The following is a 19,058-nucleotide window of genomic DNA, read 5'->3' as shown; positions in this document are numbered from 1 at the left end:
TTCGCAAGGAATCTTGGTCTTTTGAGTAGCGAGACGTCTTGTATGCGCCAGAACACCGGAAGTAAACAACAAGTTGGGAGCAACATGGCGAGTCGCGGCACAGCACCACACTTTTGGAGTGACGAGGAAACCTCTGTCTTCAGCGGTCTGGTGAAAAGTATGAACATTATGTCTTTTGTTGACGGCCAAAAGTACAGAGACAGCGAAATATACAAGAAGGTAACCGCATATTGTGTCTTGACGTAGTCCATACGTCCTGACGCTACCCCAACGTCTGCATTTAAATCGGGTTATGCAAGTTAGGGGTAACTCTTTCTATTTATGCTTGTAAACGGGTTATTCTGATCAACTCAGAAACCCGAATGCCGACCTTAACTCGATCATAACACGGATATTGGCTGCAAGTAAACGTAGTCATTGATGGAGGCTTTTTCTTTTTCAGAATTCTTTGTTCCTAGGGGGGTGTTGCAAAGAAAATCCCTGCCAGGACCAAAGGGTATAGGTTTTTTTTTTGGGGGGGGTCTCTGGTCCATGGATGGTCTAGCTGAGCTGAATATTTTTCCATTAACCAACATTAAACAAGAATCTTGGTCTTTTTCTACCATATCTGTAGGTTCGCACAGTTCTTCCTGTGCCCTCTGTTTGATGAGAGCTGTAAGGACAGAGAGGTGAATGCTGTGGATTCTGAGCATGAAAAGAACTTGATGAATGATGCTTGGAGGCTATTTCAGCTCGAGAAGGCCACCGGCAACCCAAAGCACCCCTTTAGTAAATTTGGAACAGGTATAAAATACCTCTTTCTCTCTTGTATCAGGCTGTTTGATTCTAATCTCACACACTGAAGTGTCAGTTTTACAGAATAACATTGCTGTATTTCTTTTTATTTTCTAAATTCTGTTTCCACTAAAATGACTGCTTCATGAGTTAAAGCTTACCAGCTGATGGCAGCCTCTGTTTTAGTTAAGAGAAGGGTTTGAAAGTGGTGCTCCTTTAGCTGAACACTGAGTGATTATCCCAAAGATGTGACTTATCTTGGATTTTGGATTCATTTTCTGAGATCTGTCTGATACAGAAAAAGGAATCTACTGTCTCATAAAATTCTTCATCTGATTTAATAATTACTGATAATGTGTTTCTGTTGCTTTTGTTCTTTAAATAAAAGCAGCTGATGTTTTTGATGTTTCAGTGATCACTGTATTTTTACATTTCATAAAGCACTAAGCGTTTCTGTGTGAATTATTTAAACTTTAATGACAACAGTTTGTTTTATACAATATGTGTTTAAAAACTTTAATTTTGACATTTATCACATATGAAGCTTTTGTTTTCTGTCATAAATTTACTGGATCTATTTCACATTTTTTTCCCAGGTAACAAAAAGACTCTTGAGACGAGACCATCAAAAGACGGGATTGACATTCGTCAGGAGCTCTTGAAGTTTCACTCCACATATTACTCCTCCAACCTCATGGGGTTATGTGTTTTAGGAAGAGGTTAGACAACTTTCTCTCATATTTTGTGTGTAAATCTTCTTCACTTTAGTACGTTGTCCGACCTTAAACTTAAGTGAAAAACACTAGGTTTTTTAAATTATTATTACTCAGTTTTAATTGTGTCATTTTGTTTCATCCACCACCACCACCACCCACCTGATTCCCTCGAAAAAAAAAAAAAAAATCTGTGAGCCTACGGGTTGCCGAGCCATTTGTTATTTGACACCGGCTGGCAAAATCAAACTATTTTTGTAAAGAAACTAAGTTAGTCCACCTTGTTCCTCTGATAATGACCCAGATTCATTAACTACTCACTTGAATGAGCACTGCCTCTTTTCTGGACAGCATCTGTCTTGTCGGAACCAGATCAGTTCCTGCAGTGAACTCTACTCCTTGGTTTAATGACAGCATTCGGAGCCTGAAGTGCCAATGCAAAAAAATGGAGCGCTTGTCGAAGAAAACTTGCTCAACGTACATGTGCTGCATCTAAAAGATCTTCAGACCTTGTTTAACTCTGCAGTCAGAGACGCGAGGGTTGCCTATTTTTCCAATCTAGTGTACACGAGCAAAGAGAATTCCAAGTTGTTGTTTAACACCATCGGCAGTATTCTCTCTCCTGTCTCGCCTACTGCCTCCTTACACTCTGATAGAGACTGAAAACTTCCTGTCTTTGTAGAAAAAGTCAATAAGGTTATATCTAGCAGCCCCCTCCCTGGGCTACCACCTTCCCATTGTAGCATTACGATAGTCATGTACATGCCAAAGGTCATCAGGCATTACACTGTCCAGCCATCTTCATTAGCCCGAGAAACAGTGTGCTCTCCAAAACAAAACAAATGCTCTGTGGCAGCCAGTGCAGTGAGGAGGGGTGATGTGTTCTCTTTTACACGTGCCAGTTATGAGCCGAGCAGCTGCGTTTTACACTAGCTGAAGGTGAGGCAGTAAGGACTGGCTTATTCCAAAATAGAAAGAATTACAGTTATCCAGTCTACTAATAAAGGCATGGATTACAGTTTCAAAATCCTCTGTAGGTAAGATGCTTTTTACCTTTGCTATCTGCCTCAATTGAAAGAAGCTAAATTTGACCACAGCACTGATCTGACTATCTAACTTTAAATCGCTGTCCATTTTAAAAACCAAGTTGGGTGCAGTTGGTAAAGAAGACCAGCTCTGTCCTGGGCTGTCCTTTGGACACCTGTACGAGAGGTGGGGGACAAGAGGGTGCTGGCAAAACTCAGATCCATGCTGGACCATGAGTCACACTCCTGCAGGATCCCCTGTCTACTCTGGAGAGCAGCTTCAGTGACAGGCTGATTCACCCTCGCTGTATGAAGGAAAGATACCACAGGTTTTTCATCCCTGCCGCTGCTGGACTCTATAAAGCCACTGCTAATGGAACCCAAACATCTGTAACCTCCCACTACAAATATCAACTTTCAAGACATGTGCAATACTACTTCTACTGTTATTATGTACAATATTTATCTTAATTTACAATTGCTGTATACTATTGCGTGATTTCTTTTGTCGTACTGCTGCTAACCTGCTATACCTGAGTCATTGCAATAATGCTATTTCCCCAGTGAGGGACAAATAAAGGTATTCTTATTATCAAGAGTCTTAAGTGTCTTAGGAAAGAGGACTTCTGGCATTACAAAAATAATGATGTGATGTTTGATTAGTTATCAATCATAACCCATCCGACGCCAGTGTGCAGAGTTTACTGTACTAGTGGTGAGAGCTCCTGGTAGATCCAACTGGCAAAGCAAAGTCAGTCTCAACAAGACTGAGAAGTGGTTGTTTATTTTTATTTATTTAACCTTTGTTTAACAAGATGAGTTGTTTGAGAACTCATTCTCGTTTACGATAATCTGACCAAGAGGCAGCAGCCACAGAAACAAAGTTAGCTTTACATCAAAGAAAAACAGGACAAAAACATACAAGATTAAAATGAGATTAAACCATTAGGCATAAAGACAAAAGACTGCTCTCATGTATAATATGTACAAGTAATCAAAAAAGACTTAATACAATCTTTAAGTACCCAGAAGCAGGCACATTGATCAGAAAACAATTACTGAAGGTAGATAATGGAATGTAGGTAGTGACCTTTAGTGATTGGGTTGGGTCCCCCCAGTCTGGAATGTTGGTCTTCTAGGGTGTTCAAAGGTCAAATGGCCCTTGAATACAGCTCGGCTGGTCTGAGGTTACTTTCTGGTATAGACGGTCACTTCTGCTGGAGGCTGACGGGTTGGTTTTCGTCTGATGTAGTCGTAGCAGGTTAAAACAAATAATGGTGGTTTGTTTCTGAAAAGGTGGTTCTATGCTGCTAAAAGGATTCCACAAATTTCCGTCCAATCTCAAAGCTTCCTTTTCGGTTCAAGGTTTTAGAGAAAATAGTTCATGCTCAACTTTGAGCTCATCTGGAGAACTGCTTACTTACTTATTTCAGTCTAGCTTCAGGCCCAAACACAGCACAGAATCTGCCCATATTTGTGTGCTATATGACATCCTGGTTGCATCTGATAGGAGCTTCCATGTCCTGTTACTGATGCTGGACCTTTCTCCAGCATTTGATACAATTGGTCATAGCACCTTGCTAAGTAGATTAGAGTCATTGGTGGGAGTTTAAGGGGAACCTCTCAACTGGTTTCGATCCTACCTTGGTGATAGATGCTTCAGTGTTTACGTCAGCGACTGCTCCTCACCCTCTGTGGCACTCCCATGGGGAGTGCCTGAAATACTATACTATACTAGGGGTACTAGAAAGCGCTCCTTCTGGTGACTCCCTTGTTCTGCAGGGCGGAGTTCACATAGGCAACGACAATGAAACCTGGAGAGGTGTGGTGTGGAGAAATGGCCTCCTTATCTGAAATGGAGTAGTGTTTTGTAATTGGGGCAGCATTGGCTCAGGAGGTAGAGCGGGTGCGCACGGATTGTTCCATTACGTTTCTCGTCAGTATCAGTGGAGAGGAGGCCTGCGGTTCCTTAATTTTGCTGCTGTGCGTCGTCTGTGCCAGCAGGGAAGGCAAGGCCAGGGAGGATGGAGGGACCATGCTTTGCCTGGTTTCCCGCCTTAGAAAGCAATTTGGAGTCCTCTGACTCTGAAAGGCGCTATACAAATGCAGGTCATTTATCATCATAATTTATTGGACTTCTGTTCTCATCATGGATTCTCCATAATTAACACCATGCTTATACATAATGGTGTCCAAATGTGCTCTTGGCACCAGGATACCTTAAGCCGGGTGTACACTGTGCAACTTTTTCACTCGTAGCACTCAGCTTCAGCTCACACTGTACGACTTCCTCGCAGGGCAGATCTCACGAGTCATGTGCTCACACTGTACGACCCAGTTCTTGGAGGCGACCTGACTGCTCACACTGTACGTCTGGTAGCAACACGTCGGCCCTAAAAATATGCTAAAAATAGCAGTTTTCACTCAACACGTCAGACTTTTTTGTCTTGTTTTGCCTGTTGTCCTTCGGGAGTGCTGCAGGGGGACACACAGGGATTTATGGGGGCTGGATGAGGAAAACGAAATAAAGAAAGTAAATCTGTGTTTTGTGATCAGTTTAATTTGACATGAACACGACAAACACACTTTCTTGACAATCTTTGTGAGTAAAAAAAACGTGTAGAAACAAAAACGAACAGCGTGTGTTATTAGGGAAATAGCTTCAACAGTGCGATACCCTCACGAGGGACGAGCGAAATATTAAACACTCCAGAAGTCCGTGCGACCTCACGACTGCTGATCGGCAGCTGGTCACGTGGTGTTAATCGCCTCTCGTAACCCCCTGTACACTACACGACCGCTCGGCGCAAAACTCGCCCCGATGTCGTGGATTCTCGCACGAGTGGAAAATCGGCTCAAAAAAGTGAAAAAGTCGCACAGCTTTAGGTCCAGCTTGATGATAGACTTTGTTGTTGTCTCATTTGTTCTGCGGCCACTAGGGCTGTAGCGAAGCCTCGACGAAGTCGACGGCTCGATTCTAAAAATTTGTCGACGTCAGATCCGGAAGTCGACGCACCGCGCCCACTTGTTGCATCCCCAGGAGTTTGTAAATAGAGGAGGAATCTGCCTGTTTTTCCTCTAGTTCGCCCTCTTCTCCGCCTTCACTAACATCTCCGCCAAATACAGAAGACCCGGAACAACGTCCGTCCACTACTAGATTATTTTCCTGTTTTGCCCCTTCGTCTCCCGGCAACGGACAACAACTTCCGGGGTCAGATGCGCTGCTTCGTGTCTATCGCAGATGTAGAAAATCACCGGGAGCGTTTCTCCCTTCATTAAGGAGCTTCTTTCAGACATTAGGAGAGCTGTTTTGGTGGTAGCAGTCTCTCCTCCGTGCTGGTCTGTTTGCTGCTGGGTGTTTTTGGTTTATTTAAACTTGGTAACTTGAACTTAATGTTGGTAAAGCTACTGTTAGCATCTTCGCTAACAGCTTCTTGCGTTGGGATAAGCTGTTACGTTTTGGTTTAGAGTTCATCTTTTTTGTGGTGCAGATCTCCCTTTTATTACATTTAGAGTGTTGTGGGTTTTCGGTTTAGTGTAAAATATCACCTGAGTTTGGTTTTACCCGTAAGACCACTCGCCTCACGCACATAAGTGACCAAAACAAAGCAGCATGGAGACACTCCATCTTCTACCACCTCTCAGGCAGCAGCCTGCACTCCCAAGTTCTACACGTCACCAGAACATAACCAACCGCAACACAATAAAAGCAGTGTTATACAAAATGGAAGGCCTGTAGTGTTTATTCTCTTACAGTAAGAATTTATCAATTTATTTGAGATTTTCTGGCTTTTGTTAATTGTGCAATAGAAAAATAATCATTAGATTAATTTTCTAAATAGTCATTAGAATAGTCGACTATTCGATAAAATAATCGTCAGAATAATCGTTTTAAAAATAATCGTTTACCCCCAGCCCTAGCGGCCACATCCTAAATAATTTTGCTCCTGTTTCTTTGCATGACCTAACCAAACTAGCTAACTCTATGAAGACTTCTGCATGTCCCCTCGACTTCTTACCGGCATCTTTGTTTAAAAATGCTTTTCAGTGCATTTGTTCTAGTGGGCTCTCTACACAGTGGGAGCAGTTGATTTTTGTGGACATCCCCCCGGTGAACTGGATGTTCTTGTCTACGGCATTAATGTTCTTGGTAGAAGACTTAACCAAGCACATTAACCAACTACCCTTCTTGGACTGTGCTGTGCAAATTGAACAAAATGGAAGCAAATGGAAGTCTCAGCATTGAAGTGACTTACTACACCCACTGGAGCACAAAATGTCAGTAATCGGGACTTTACACCATCGCACTGAGAATATTCCCACAAAGACTGAAGCAAAGCTATAAAAAGATAAACACATCAAGAAAGCTCTCCAACACTGCAGGTACCCTAACTGGGACTTTCTGAAATCAACAGACATCTGGAAATGAATCCACAGCAGCAACTAGCAAAGAAAATGACAACCGTCGCAAAGGCACCGTCTTCCCATACGTGGCAGGAGTCTCAGAGAAACTTAGAAGAATCTTCTCCAAATACAATATCCCGGTAAACTTTAAACTAGGGATGTCCCGATGCGAAATTGCATTGCTGCAATTGACTTTTATTTAGAAAATTACTGTCGAGCCCTATGTTAACTGTGGAATTTGTCGCATCCCAGAAACAGGTTCTATTTGAAGCAATGATGTGCTGCCATTTCGCGCTGCTGATGCTTCCAATGTGAAGTAGGCTTAAGCTTGGTTTATGCTTGACGCATTCACTTTCCGCGCGGTGATGCGGCTCCTGGCTGGAACGCGCTTCACAACTCGCAGCGTTTATGGTTTGTGTGGCTCGTCTCTGCGGTGAGCCAATATTCTCCCAAACTGAACGGGGCAGCATGGAGCTCTACAGCAAGCATCCAACACTACACCATAGTAGAAGTAGAAATTACTGTTTACAACATGACATTTCAGCATTTTTAACAGCGTTCTCGTCTTTTCCGACAGTGCGAGCTATTTCTCTCCAAGAATTATTAACAACATGTTGATCACGGTGATCTCTGAGAGCTGAATCATACAAATGTCTGTATTTACGAACCTCTGCCGTGCCGGTCCGCCATGTTTTTCTGCGTCCGACCGTCCGCGTGGTTAGAAATTTCCGAGGTGCGCGTTGCGGAAATCTTGGGCCGTGCGGAGACGCGGTGGAGGGGCGTGGTTGTTAAAATGACGCAACTTTTCCGCGCGGAGCCGTGCGGACCTCGCGGACGCGTCAAGCATAAACCAACCTTTATGGCTCTCTGACACCGCCACAGTGTTGCAGCAAATTGATGGCATTGTTTTGTAAAAACATTCTTAAGACAGACTCTTACCGCAATATTAATTCCAAGCAAGGCCAAACAAATGCTGCAAAATTCACGCATCACCATGCCGACATGGCACATTTGTTGGACACAGCGTTGTGGTAATATTGAGCTGATTTGCTGGCATGGTGTGTCTGGTAAAAATTATTCGAGATAGGCAGGGGTAGTATAAAGGAGGGGTGGGTCAGTTTTGGAAATGCAAAGTCAGGGGCGGGGTTGAAGTGTGTTGGTGCTGGTTTGCTTGGAAATCATTCATAACTTCTTGCAGTTCTAGTTCTAGTTTCTTTATTTTACGAGGTGACAGACTCATTGAGATGTCAAATTTCATTTGCAAGAGTGACCTGGTCCAAGAAAGCTGCATGAAAGCAACACATGGGATTGCACAAAGTCACACGTTACAGCAAAAGCACAAACAAGGAAACCAGTAGTTGGAAAACCGTTCATTAAAATGGGTTCGGGATCATTCAGTGTGTGAGTCGGTTTCATTGGTTATAAACAACGTTTCAAACAGCAGCTCTACACAAGCTTCTAATTGGATTCAACATCTCTTGTTTCGGCTGAAAGTTTCTTTATTCTTTTCATAGAATCTCTTGATGATTTGACATCTATGGTGGTAAAGCTATTTGGAGAAGTGGAAAACAAGAATGTTCCTGTCCCAGAATTCCCTGAACACCCCTTCCAGGAAGAGCACCTCAGAGTAGGTCATATACTTGTTTTTTACAGAGTAATTCAAAGGTTTTTTATTTAATTTTTTTTTACTGTCTCACAAGTGTGTTTCTGTGATTTCGTGCAGTGCATTTTTGTTTTCTTCAGTCAGTTTCAGTGATTGAAGGAATTGTTTTTTTCTTTCTGTTGCAGCAATTCTACAAAGTTGTTCCCATCAAAGACATTAGAAACTTATACGTGACATTTCCAATCCCAGACCTACAGAAGTACTACAAGTCAAACCCAGGACATTATCTGGGACATCTTATTGGTCACGAAGGACCTGGAAGTTTGTTATCAGAGCTAAAATCTAAAGGTATTGAGAAACATGCAACCTGATTTAATGCTGCCAACGTTGAAGTGATTATTATGAAAAAAAAACATATGTATAGATAACTTTCTGGACAGGCAGAAGACATATTTGAGTCAGGTATTTGATACTGAAAGGTATTTTATTATTGGTTTATTTTAAATCGTATAAAAGTCCAACCATCTGAAATGAGAACTTTTAACATTTACAGCTTTCACAAAAACGTTTCAGTTACTCCTGCCAAAGTGACAGATAAAAGAACCACAGGACATTTTTGAATGTCCTCACGTACTACAGATTTGTATCTATTTAACAATGAGTATTGTAGTGACCTCTAAAATATACATATTTTGATTGCTATAATAATCTGTTGGAATAATAAAATAACCCCTGATGTTTTTCAAAAACCAAACTCTTTTCTATCATTTCTATCATTAGTCACTGCTCAGAAAATTATAATAAACCATCAGAATGAATCAGAACATTATTGAATTATTATGATAATCATGAGACCTGGGAAAACATCAGAAACTATCTGAAATACTAATGATCCATAATGGGTTATCTTAAGATGATTAACTGCAAATGTCTGGTGCTTCAGTGCTGCACGTTTGTATTACTGTTTGTACTACAATACTCTTAAAGCTTCTGGTGCCCAGATAAATAAAAATATGTTGCTGATGACAGTCACGGAGATGAGGCAATCTCTGACCATTGAAAACATATCTGTAGCATAGACTGTGCAAACTGTCATCAGACATTCTGCTGTTTGTGGTTTTCAAGATGTTTGTTTAATGACAAGTTTCAGCAAGGGTTAGAGGAGAAGCAGGTTGATTTTAAGTTTTTCATCAGAAAAATCAGACATTGTAGAGTATGTTGGGAATGTTTGAGTCTCAGGAGGATGTAATTAACAAAACTTGGATTCTGATTTATTTAGAGAATAAATTTAGTGCTCTAAATCTTTTCAAGGCTGGGTCAACACACTCGTTGGAGGTCAGAAGGAAGGAGCCAAAGGATTCATGTTCTTCATCATCAATGTCGACCTAACTGAAGAGGGCCTGCGTAAGTGTGTGTGTGTGTGCGCGCGCGCGTGAGGGCATGCAAAAGAAGCATTAATGTATTAACTGAGGTCTTTTTTGTCACTGCAGTACATGTTGAGGACATAATCTTTCACATGTTCCAGTACATCCAGAAACTTTGCACTGAGGGGCCTCAGGAATGGATCTTTCAAGAATGCAAAGTAAATATAGTATTTGTTGTTGAGTCACATTATTTAGTATCGGTTAACCAGCTGTCACACTCAGTAGAGACTGAGTTGACATCTTAATCTTATTTATGAAACATTATTCCTATACCACATTAGATGTGACCTTTTGTTCCATCCTTATTTTGCTCGTTCTCTCTCTAGGATTTAAGTAAGGTAGCCTTTAGGTTCAAGGATAAGGAACGACCTCGTGGCTACACCTCTAAAGTGGCTGGTCTGCTGCATGTAAGTGCTGTTTTCAACCAACACTACGCTGTTTCCATGGTGATTAGAGCTACTTCTGTACTTTTCATCAGACTGTCTGGTATTGCTGTAAAGTTGAAGTTAAGCTTAACAATTAATCATTTATATTTTGCCCATTCTCTCAGTTTTAGGCTATTTTATTTATTTAATACCCATAGAGGATCCTAGTAGGCGGACCCCAGTGTTGTGCACCACAAAAGGCTGCTCATCTAGCAAGATGACTTAAATTATATAATAATTATTTTATTTAAAGGAAAGGAGCATTCAAATACCCTTTTCTCTGGACTGGTCAGAAGCAAAAGAGCCCTGAGCAGACGATTACATGTGGTTTTATAGCATAAAGAGGACATCCCCTGGTTGCGTGAAACTCAAATGGGGTTCAGGAGGTGTCTGAATATTAATAGTTGAAGACCAGAACAATGATTTATTTTCCTCTAAAATGTTACTTAATTTCATAGTTATTGTTTAGTACACGAGCAAGATTTTATTGTGTTATTATTGATATTCAATTAAAATGTATTTATAAAGCACCAAATCAGGACGAGTCATCTCAAGGACCTTCACACAGTAAACATCCCAATACAGGTCGTGGTCTCATTTATCAAGTTTGCTTACGCACAAAACGGGGTCGGAAAACTGCGTAAGCAACTTTCCACGCAAACTTTGGGATTTATGAAAGAAAACTTGGCGGAAAAATGTGCGCAACTTTTAAGTTGACTAAGGACCTGGCTTACGCATATTTTGGACACGGAGAGCACCTGCAGTGCTGCTGCTGAGAAGATAAAATTATGAAATCCTGCAGCATTATCACTTGTACCGCTTCGTTTTCACACAGAACAAGACCCCCACACGCACACACACACACATATATGCGCACACTCACACACACGCGCACACACAGCCTGAAGCGCAGAATACGGAATGCAGATTATCAGCAGGGTGACAGATTGAGACAGAATATCGTGTCTGTGACAGTGTGTGTGTCCTGTCACTGTGATCCGGTTGATCATGCGCCCTGGCTACTTGGACAAGGGAGATCTCCGTATGGGTGACAGGTTAGCATGCGTGACTTTCACCTGGGTGTCTGGGGATCGAATCCTGATTGGACCATTTTTTTTATATCCACCACAGATCTCTCTGAAGAATTCACAACATTGACGGCTTCAGCAACGCTGTGCCACTCCGTGGATTTTCTCTTATTTGTTTTGCAAAAGCACTTTCTTTTATTTCTCCACCTCACCCACAAGTACCTCAATTTCTGCTTCTGTGAAATTGTGCTTCCTTGATCTGCCTTGATCTACGGTCGCATCGTCATTGGCGGAGCGCTGTAACAGCCGGCTTATGTATATGCATGAGATCCACAAGGCACTTTGCATTGACCATTTATGGCAGTAAGTGGGCGTGGTCAGGGCGGGATGTGACAAATAAGCAGCTGAGATCATTTCTAGATGGTTTCTGATTTATGAAGCGACGATTGCTTGCAGCTGTGCGTACTCCATGTTTGATAGATAACAAACCTGCTTGGCGTAAGTACATTTTGTTGCTGAACTTAAGTATGGTTTTAGTAAGAATTCTACGCAATGTTTGATAAATGAGACCCCAGGTCATTAAGCCAGTCAGTAAAAAGTTTCCTATATGAGGAACCCAGCAGGTTGCGTCGAGTCACTGACTCGTGTCAGAGTCTTTACAGCAATCCTCATACTAAGCAAGCATGCAGCGACAGTGGAGAGGAAAACTCCCTTTTAACAGGAAGAAGCCTCCAGAGGACCCTGGCTCAGTATAAGCAGCCATCTGCCATGACTAACTGGGGATGGAGAAGACAGAGCACGCACGCACGCACGCACACACACACACACACACACACACACACACACACACACACACAACATATCCCCCAATCTAGCATATAGGGGAATGCAACATGACAGTCACAATGATTGAGGCAGGTCAACTAAAGAGTAAAAGGTTGTTTATTTGCTGAAGATGGGGGATAAGAAGGGACCTGTGGGTTGACCAAATGAGTGAAATCAATAAAACAAAACACACCCTAAATAAACTCTTAATCTTATAAAAAGAAAAGAAATTCCTAACTAACTTACAGTGGTGTGAAAAACTGTTTGCCCCCTTCCTGACTTCTTATTCTTATGCATGTTTGTCACACAAAATGTTTCTGATCATCAAACACATTTAACCGTTAGTCAAATATATCACAAGTAAACACAAAATGCAGTTTTGAAATGATGGTTTTGATTATTTAGGGTGAGAACAAAATCCAAACCTACATTGCCCTGTGTGATAAAGCAATTGCCCCTGAACCTAATAACTGGTTGGGCCTCCCTTAGCAGCAATAACTGCAATAAAGCGTTTGCGATAACTTGCTACAAGTCTTTTACAGCGCTCTGGAGGAATTTTGGCCCACTCATCTTTGCAGAATTGTTGTAATTCAGCTTTATTTGAGGGTTTTCTAGCATGAACCGCCTTTTTAAGGTCATGCAATAGCATCTCAATAGGATTCAGGTCAGGACTTTGACTAGGCCACTCCTGAGTCTTAATTTTGTTGTTCTTCAGCCATTCGGATGTGGATTTGCTGGTGTGTTTTGGGTCATTGTCCTGCTGCAGCACCCAAGATCGCTTCAGAAGAGGGGAGAATCTGACTCATGTTAAGAAGAAGAAGAAGAAGAAAATATCATTTCTATAGCGCCTCTCAAGATAAAAATCACGAGGCGCTTAAGCATAATTCTGCGCACACGAAGACGCATAAGAGACCTGGATGATGAAGCTCAATGGTTAAAGGAATAACTGAAGCCGTGTGAAGCGCTCCGTCGCGCGTCTAGACGGTACCGTAGGAGGCGAGCTGCCGTGGTTCGCCGCATGCTACAGCAGCGGGCTATATAGGTGCGCACAGCGTCCCCCGGTCCCCTCCTCCTCTCCCTCCCTCTTGTCCGGAACTTTACCTCACCAGTCTGAATCAGCCACCCTGTCCGTAACAAGTCCGGACCTGTTACTAGGGGCTTCGTCCGGATAAATTCCGGAACACATTATCCGGATGTTTGTATTCAGACAGAAAGGTCTTACGGACAGATTCCGGAACATTTCCGTTTTTCATGGCCTGTCTGAAGGGGGCTTTGGAAATCTGCCCTGCAGGCCATTTTTGCCCAGTCTCTTTCTTATGGTGGAGTCGTGAACACTGACCTTAATTGAGGCAAGTGAGGCCTGCAGTTCTTTAGAAGTTGTCCTAGGGTCTTTTGTGACCTCTCAGATGAGTTGTGTTTGAATGTGTGAATGTAGGTCTCAGAAGGTTTTTGTCTTAGAGAGAAAAACGCGTTCTGGGTGAAAGAATTTGGTTTGCAGTTGAGCTAAGTTATTTCTTAATAAACAGGCATCCAGACGCAATCTGTGTTCTTTCTCACCGTTCACCCTCTGTTCGGATCTGGAGGTCAAGGGAGGACGTTGATCAGCCTCTGGGTACCCGGTCCGGTAGAGGAGACCAGTGGTACTGACTCTCTGGTCCTAGAGTTGCCGCAGGCACACAGGTGGATGGTTTTGCGTCTGAGCAGATTCTGAAGGAATCTCGTAGCGTCAGCTTGTTGCAGATGGCGTTACTGTTGGAACAATTCAATCGGCGTGACAGAAGAGCTTTAGTAGAGGTTTCAAACGGCCGACTCGATCCTCTAAACTCTCGTGCCACGGAGAGAATTTGGTGAGCTCAAGAACTGAACTTTAACTGAGGAGTTAGGTTTTAAGAGACTGCCAGTAATCTTATTCTAACGAATTAGATTTTGACATGTAGATTGAACATACCTCGGAACACGCCCTCCCAAGATAGAACGCTCTGGTGTTAAATAAAGTACTTTGATTAAGTAAAGCTTCTTCTTCTCCTTCGGACTCTTCTCCTGGAATGTAAACAGTCTGAGGAACACCCGACCTTGGTTTTTCTACACGGGTGTTATTGTGCACAGGGGGCAGCTGTGTGGAGTTGAAAACAATGAACTTCATAACCTTACATAGGGAAGCTAAGACAGGAGAGATACGATCTCTTTCTTTAATTCTCATCAAAACTTTAACTTCAGCATTTTGGACAAGCTGAAGATTTAAATCTACTCATGTGGACTTCCTGATAGTAATCAGTTACAGTAGTCAAGTCTTGATGTAATAAATGCATGAACTAGTTTTTCAGCATCACTTCTGGAAAGGATGCATCTAATCTTAGCAATATTCCAAAGGTGGAAAACGGAAATCCTACAAACCTGTTTAACGTGGGATTTGAATGACATGTCCTGGTCAAAGATAACACCAAGGTTCCTTACTTTGTTCTCGGAGACTAATTTAATGCCATTCAGGTCAGGTGATTCACTAAGCAATTTCCTTTTCTGAATCTTGGTCCAAAGATGAGAACTTAAGTCTTGATTTAAAAACAGAAAGATTGGTCATCCATTTCTTTTATGTCTTCAAGACAAGCCTGTAATCTACCTAACCGATTATGTTAATCAGAGTTAATGGATAAATATAACTGATTATCATCAGCATAACAGTGGAAGTTTATCCCATGCTGTCTAATGATTGGAAGTATATATCTAGTAACAATAATTTGTCCAAGCACTGAACCATGTGGCACTCCACCAGTAACCCTGGAGTATGAAGCTTTGTCATGTATTCATTTACAAAATGAAATCTGTCAGACAGGTAGGATTTAAACCAGCCTAACGCTGTTCCTTTGATCCCTACATGTTCAAGACTTTCTAAAAGAACATTGTGATCAACTGTGTCAAAGGCAGCACTGAGATCTAACAAGACTAGAACAGACACAAGATTCTTATCTGAGGCCGTGAGAATATCATTTGTAACTTCAGTTCAATTCAAAAATACTTAATTAATCCCAGAGGGAAATTGATTGCTGTAGTAGCTCAGAATAATAATAATCAAGTCGTCAAAGAGTTATTGTATATTACAATGGCTGTTGGCAGGAAGGATCTCCAGTAGCGGTCAGTGTTGCAATGAAACTGAAGAAGCCTCTTACTGAAGGCACTCTTCCGTTGTCGGACAGTCTTGTGAAGAGAATGCTCAGGGTTCTCCATAATTTTCTTAATTCTCTGGAGAATCCTTCTTTGCATCATCTCCTCCAGTGGTTCCACAGTTGTCCCCAGAACAGAACCAGCCTTTTTTATTAGGCAGTTGAGCTTTTTCAGGTCCCTGCTTCTGATGCTACTACCCCAACAGATGATGGCTGAAGAGATTACACTCAACAACAGACTTGTAGAAGATGTGCAGCATCTTGCTACAGACATTGAAGGACCTACGCGTCCTCAAGAAGTGCAGTCTGCTGTGTCCCTTCTTGTAAACGGCTTCGCTGTTCTCCCTCCAGTCCAGTCTGTTGTCCAGGTGAACCAAGGTCCAAGGAATTTTTATTCCTCAACCACCTCCACTTCTTCTCCCATGATGGAAACTGTTTGACATCACCCTGTTTCTTCTGAAGTCTAAAATCATCTCCTTTGTTTTGTTCACATTTAAGGTCAGATGATTGTTTTCACACCATGGCACAAAGCCCTCCACCAGCTCTCTGTACTCAGCTTCCTGTCTGTTGGAGATTTTTAATATATTACTGTCTTAAATGTTCCTTTTTAAGTAATCATATGTTAACTCATTCACTGCCAGCCGTTTCCTGATCGCTAACTGCCTTCGCTGCCAGCGTTTCTCACGTTTTTACTGTTTTTTTAAGAGTCACAGAACGTTGCGCGCTAGGATGATGTCGACGCCAAAACAACCAAAACAAAGAGGAGACTCACCTCTTACATCAGGAAGAATCCGTATGTTTTGTGCGTTATCCGTTCTTTCATAATCTGTTGTCAAATTGTGATCGGCAGACGCTTTTCCGGTTTGCGCCTCACTTTTTTTACAGGAACGGCCCAAAACGATCTCCTAACACATGGATGGTCTGCTTCCTGATCACGTGACATGTCACGTATACGGATGAAGATCGGCTTCAGGGCTAAGATGTTTGTTCTCTCAGCGTGGGGGGCTCGTTCTGATGCTCAAACAGTAAAAAAAAAAATGCAAATGACGACTTTAGTCGTCATTGGCAGTGAACGGTTGGATCTAAAATGACGACTTTAGTCATCAATGGCAGTGAATGAGTTAATAAGTAAGCCACAGAGTTCTTTCTCCTTCACTCTATTACTGTGGTATGCGGCCTGATGTTTATCTGTAGGGGGTTGGGAAGGGTCTGCTTGGCAACATGGAAGCTAGCAGCCACCCCTGTAACCTGAGACTTCCTTTTTAGAAAGAAAACAGTGTTATTGGTTAAGTGTGGACAGTGATGGATTATCCTTTGTCTCTGTCTGCCTGTGTTTCAATAAAACCAGCTGAAGAAAGAGAACACGCCAGAGAGTTGATTGGAACAGGGTCTGAAACTGGTTCTGAGCCAGTCTCTCTCTCCACTGTCTCCTTACAGCGTAAAAAAACCCCACTGACTAGGGCTGCTCAATTATGGCAAAAACAATAATCACGATTATTATGACTGAAATTGGGATCTCGATTATTTAGGACGATTTTTCAATTTATGTTGATTTTATTTGTTTTTATTCAGTCATAAAATTGCTCAGGGCACAATCAGGACAAAAATAAATAAGAAACAAGATGATCACTAAAATAACTCCTGATTCCCAGTATAAAAAGACCAATATACTTATAGCTCATAGTCTATGAGCCAGGGGCTATAGACCTTGGTTTAACTCATTTAAGTCTAACCAGTACAGACCCAAATACCAATATTTTGCAGATACTGACAGCAAGAATTATACAGTGACATTTATAACAAATAAATGTAAATAAATTGATGTTCACAAAATGTTGCATAACGTTTATTGAGTCGTGTCAAGGTGCTGTAGGAGAGTGCACTAGCACCGTGACCTCAGCGAGATTAGTTTTTATCAGTGTGAGGAACTTATTTCTACCTTATTTATAAACTATTTATTTACAAGTCCATCAGTTAATGTAATAATTGTCCCAACCACAGCTGTGCGCACATTTAGCCATTTTTAGCGGCTCAGGAGTCCGCAGGTGCGGTGTGTGTGTCACTCACTCTGGTTACTCCAACAAGGAGCCAGCTCCGAGAGCCGTTTCTTTAGCGACTGACACATCACCACATCATTCCCTTTCCTAATGTCCTGAAGAACGGTCCGGAGCGCAGGCGGAGTGTTAAGCTAACCTGCAGGAAATGTCAACGACAGTTATCCAGAAAGTAGCTAAGGGCTACCAGAGACGTTTCTGAGGTGTTCGCTAGGTATTTTTAAGATTTAAAAAGTCAAGAAGGGGGTCTGAAAAGCTGTTAGAAATAGCGTCAAAGTCGCCAAGTTGGTAACACTGTGGGAGGAGCGCTTCATTTGCAACTCAGGGCAGCGCAAGTGGGAGGAGCAAATCGGCTTGTTTTGTTTGTATAATCGTTCAAAACTCAGATCGTAATTGTGATTAAAATTCGATTAATTGAGAAGCCCTACTACTGACTTCCTCCTTTGTGGTTCATTTCAGGGTCAGTTTCAGGATTTAAAAATACCCAACACTGTCCATTCTGATACACCCGACAACTGCAGAGTCATCTGAGTATTTCTGTAGATGACAGGTCTCTGATTTGTACTGGAAGTCTGATGTGTACAGGGTGAAAAGGAATGGTGAGAGTACAGTCCCCTGTGTTGCACCAATGTTACTGATCACCTGGTTTGATGTGCAGTTCTTCAGCCTCACAAACTGTGGTCTGTTTGTCAGGTAGTCTTTAATCCAGGCAATAGTTGAGGCCCCCACCTGTGTCTTCTGGAATTTCTGGCAAAGTACATCAGGCTGGATTGTGTTAAATGCACTGGTATCAAATAACATGACCCTGACAGTGCTGCCTGCTTTGTCCAGATGACAGTTGGTTGGTTGAAGCAGCTGGATGATGGCATCTTCAATTCCAACTCCATGGCGATAAGCAAACTGCAGCGGGTCCTGATATGTTCTAGTTTGCTTATTCAGGTGCACCAACTGGATTCTCTCCAGGACCTTCATGATGTGGGATGTCAGGGCAACTGGTCTGTAGTCGTTATTGACTGATGGGCGAGTTTTCTTTGCAACTGCAACAAGGCAGGGTGTCTTCCATAGGACTGGAACCTTCACCTGGGCCAGGCTGAGGTTGAAGAGGTGCTGCAGAATCCCACAGAGTTGCTCTGCACAGGCCTTCAGTACTCTGGGGCTGACACCATCTGGACCTGCAGCCTTGTTCCTGTTAAGTCTCTCCAGCTGCCTCTTCACCTGACTTCTAGAGAGAGACAGGTGGGAGGGGGAGGTAAATGGGGCAGCAGCATCTCCTGACTTGGTTGAAGACAGATTTATAGAACCAGAAGAGTCCATGACTGCGTTAGAGGACAAAAGAGGTGGCGTGTGACAGAAAAATGTTGGATCAGAGGAGGATGGGATGTCTGATTGGCTGGGGACAGGCGAGGAAGATGCTGGGTTTGTTCCTGAACTGAACCTATTGAAGAACTTGTTCAGTTCATTGGCTGTGTCTAGGCTGCCATCTGTGCAATCCTTCCTCTGCTTGAAGCCTGTGATCTTCTTCATCCCTGGCCAGACATCTCTGATATTATTCCCCTGTAGTTTGTTCTCCAGCCTTTCCTGTATGCCTCCTTGCTGTCTCTGATCTTGATCTTCAGTTGCTTCTG

At 42.4% G+C, this 19,058-nt stretch overlaps 1 protein-coding gene across 2 annotated transcripts in view; it reads left to right on the top strand.

The window, feature by feature from the left end:
• ide (insulin-degrading enzyme) overlaps positions 1-19,058 on the top strand; it is a 91,486-nt gene that overhangs the window by 17,380 nt on the left and 55,048 nt on the right. For both annotated transcript variants that reach the window (XM_015944539.3, XM_015944540.3), the window contains exons 4-10: positions 614-783; positions 1,371-1,493; positions 8,431-8,543; positions 8,705-8,867; positions 9,831-9,923; positions 10,010-10,101; positions 10,270-10,350. In XM_015944539.3, the coding sequence (XP_015800025.3) occupies positions 614-783; positions 1,371-1,493; positions 8,431-8,543; positions 8,705-8,867; positions 9,831-9,923; positions 10,010-10,101; positions 10,270-10,350 (835 nt within the window). The remainder of the gene's footprint in view (positions 1-613; positions 784-1,370; positions 1,494-8,430; positions 8,544-8,704; positions 8,868-9,830; positions 9,924-10,009; positions 10,102-10,269; positions 10,351-19,058) is intronic.

Source organism: Nothobranchius furzeri, chromosome 12, assembly GCF_043380555.1.
Source record: "Nothobranchius furzeri strain GRZ-AD chromosome 12, NfurGRZ-RIMD1, whole genome shotgun sequence".
Taxonomy (NCBI): Eukaryota; Metazoa; Chordata; class Actinopteri; order Cyprinodontiformes; family Nothobranchiidae; genus Nothobranchius; species Nothobranchius furzeri.
This window is presented reverse-complemented; position numbering and strand designations above follow the sequence as displayed.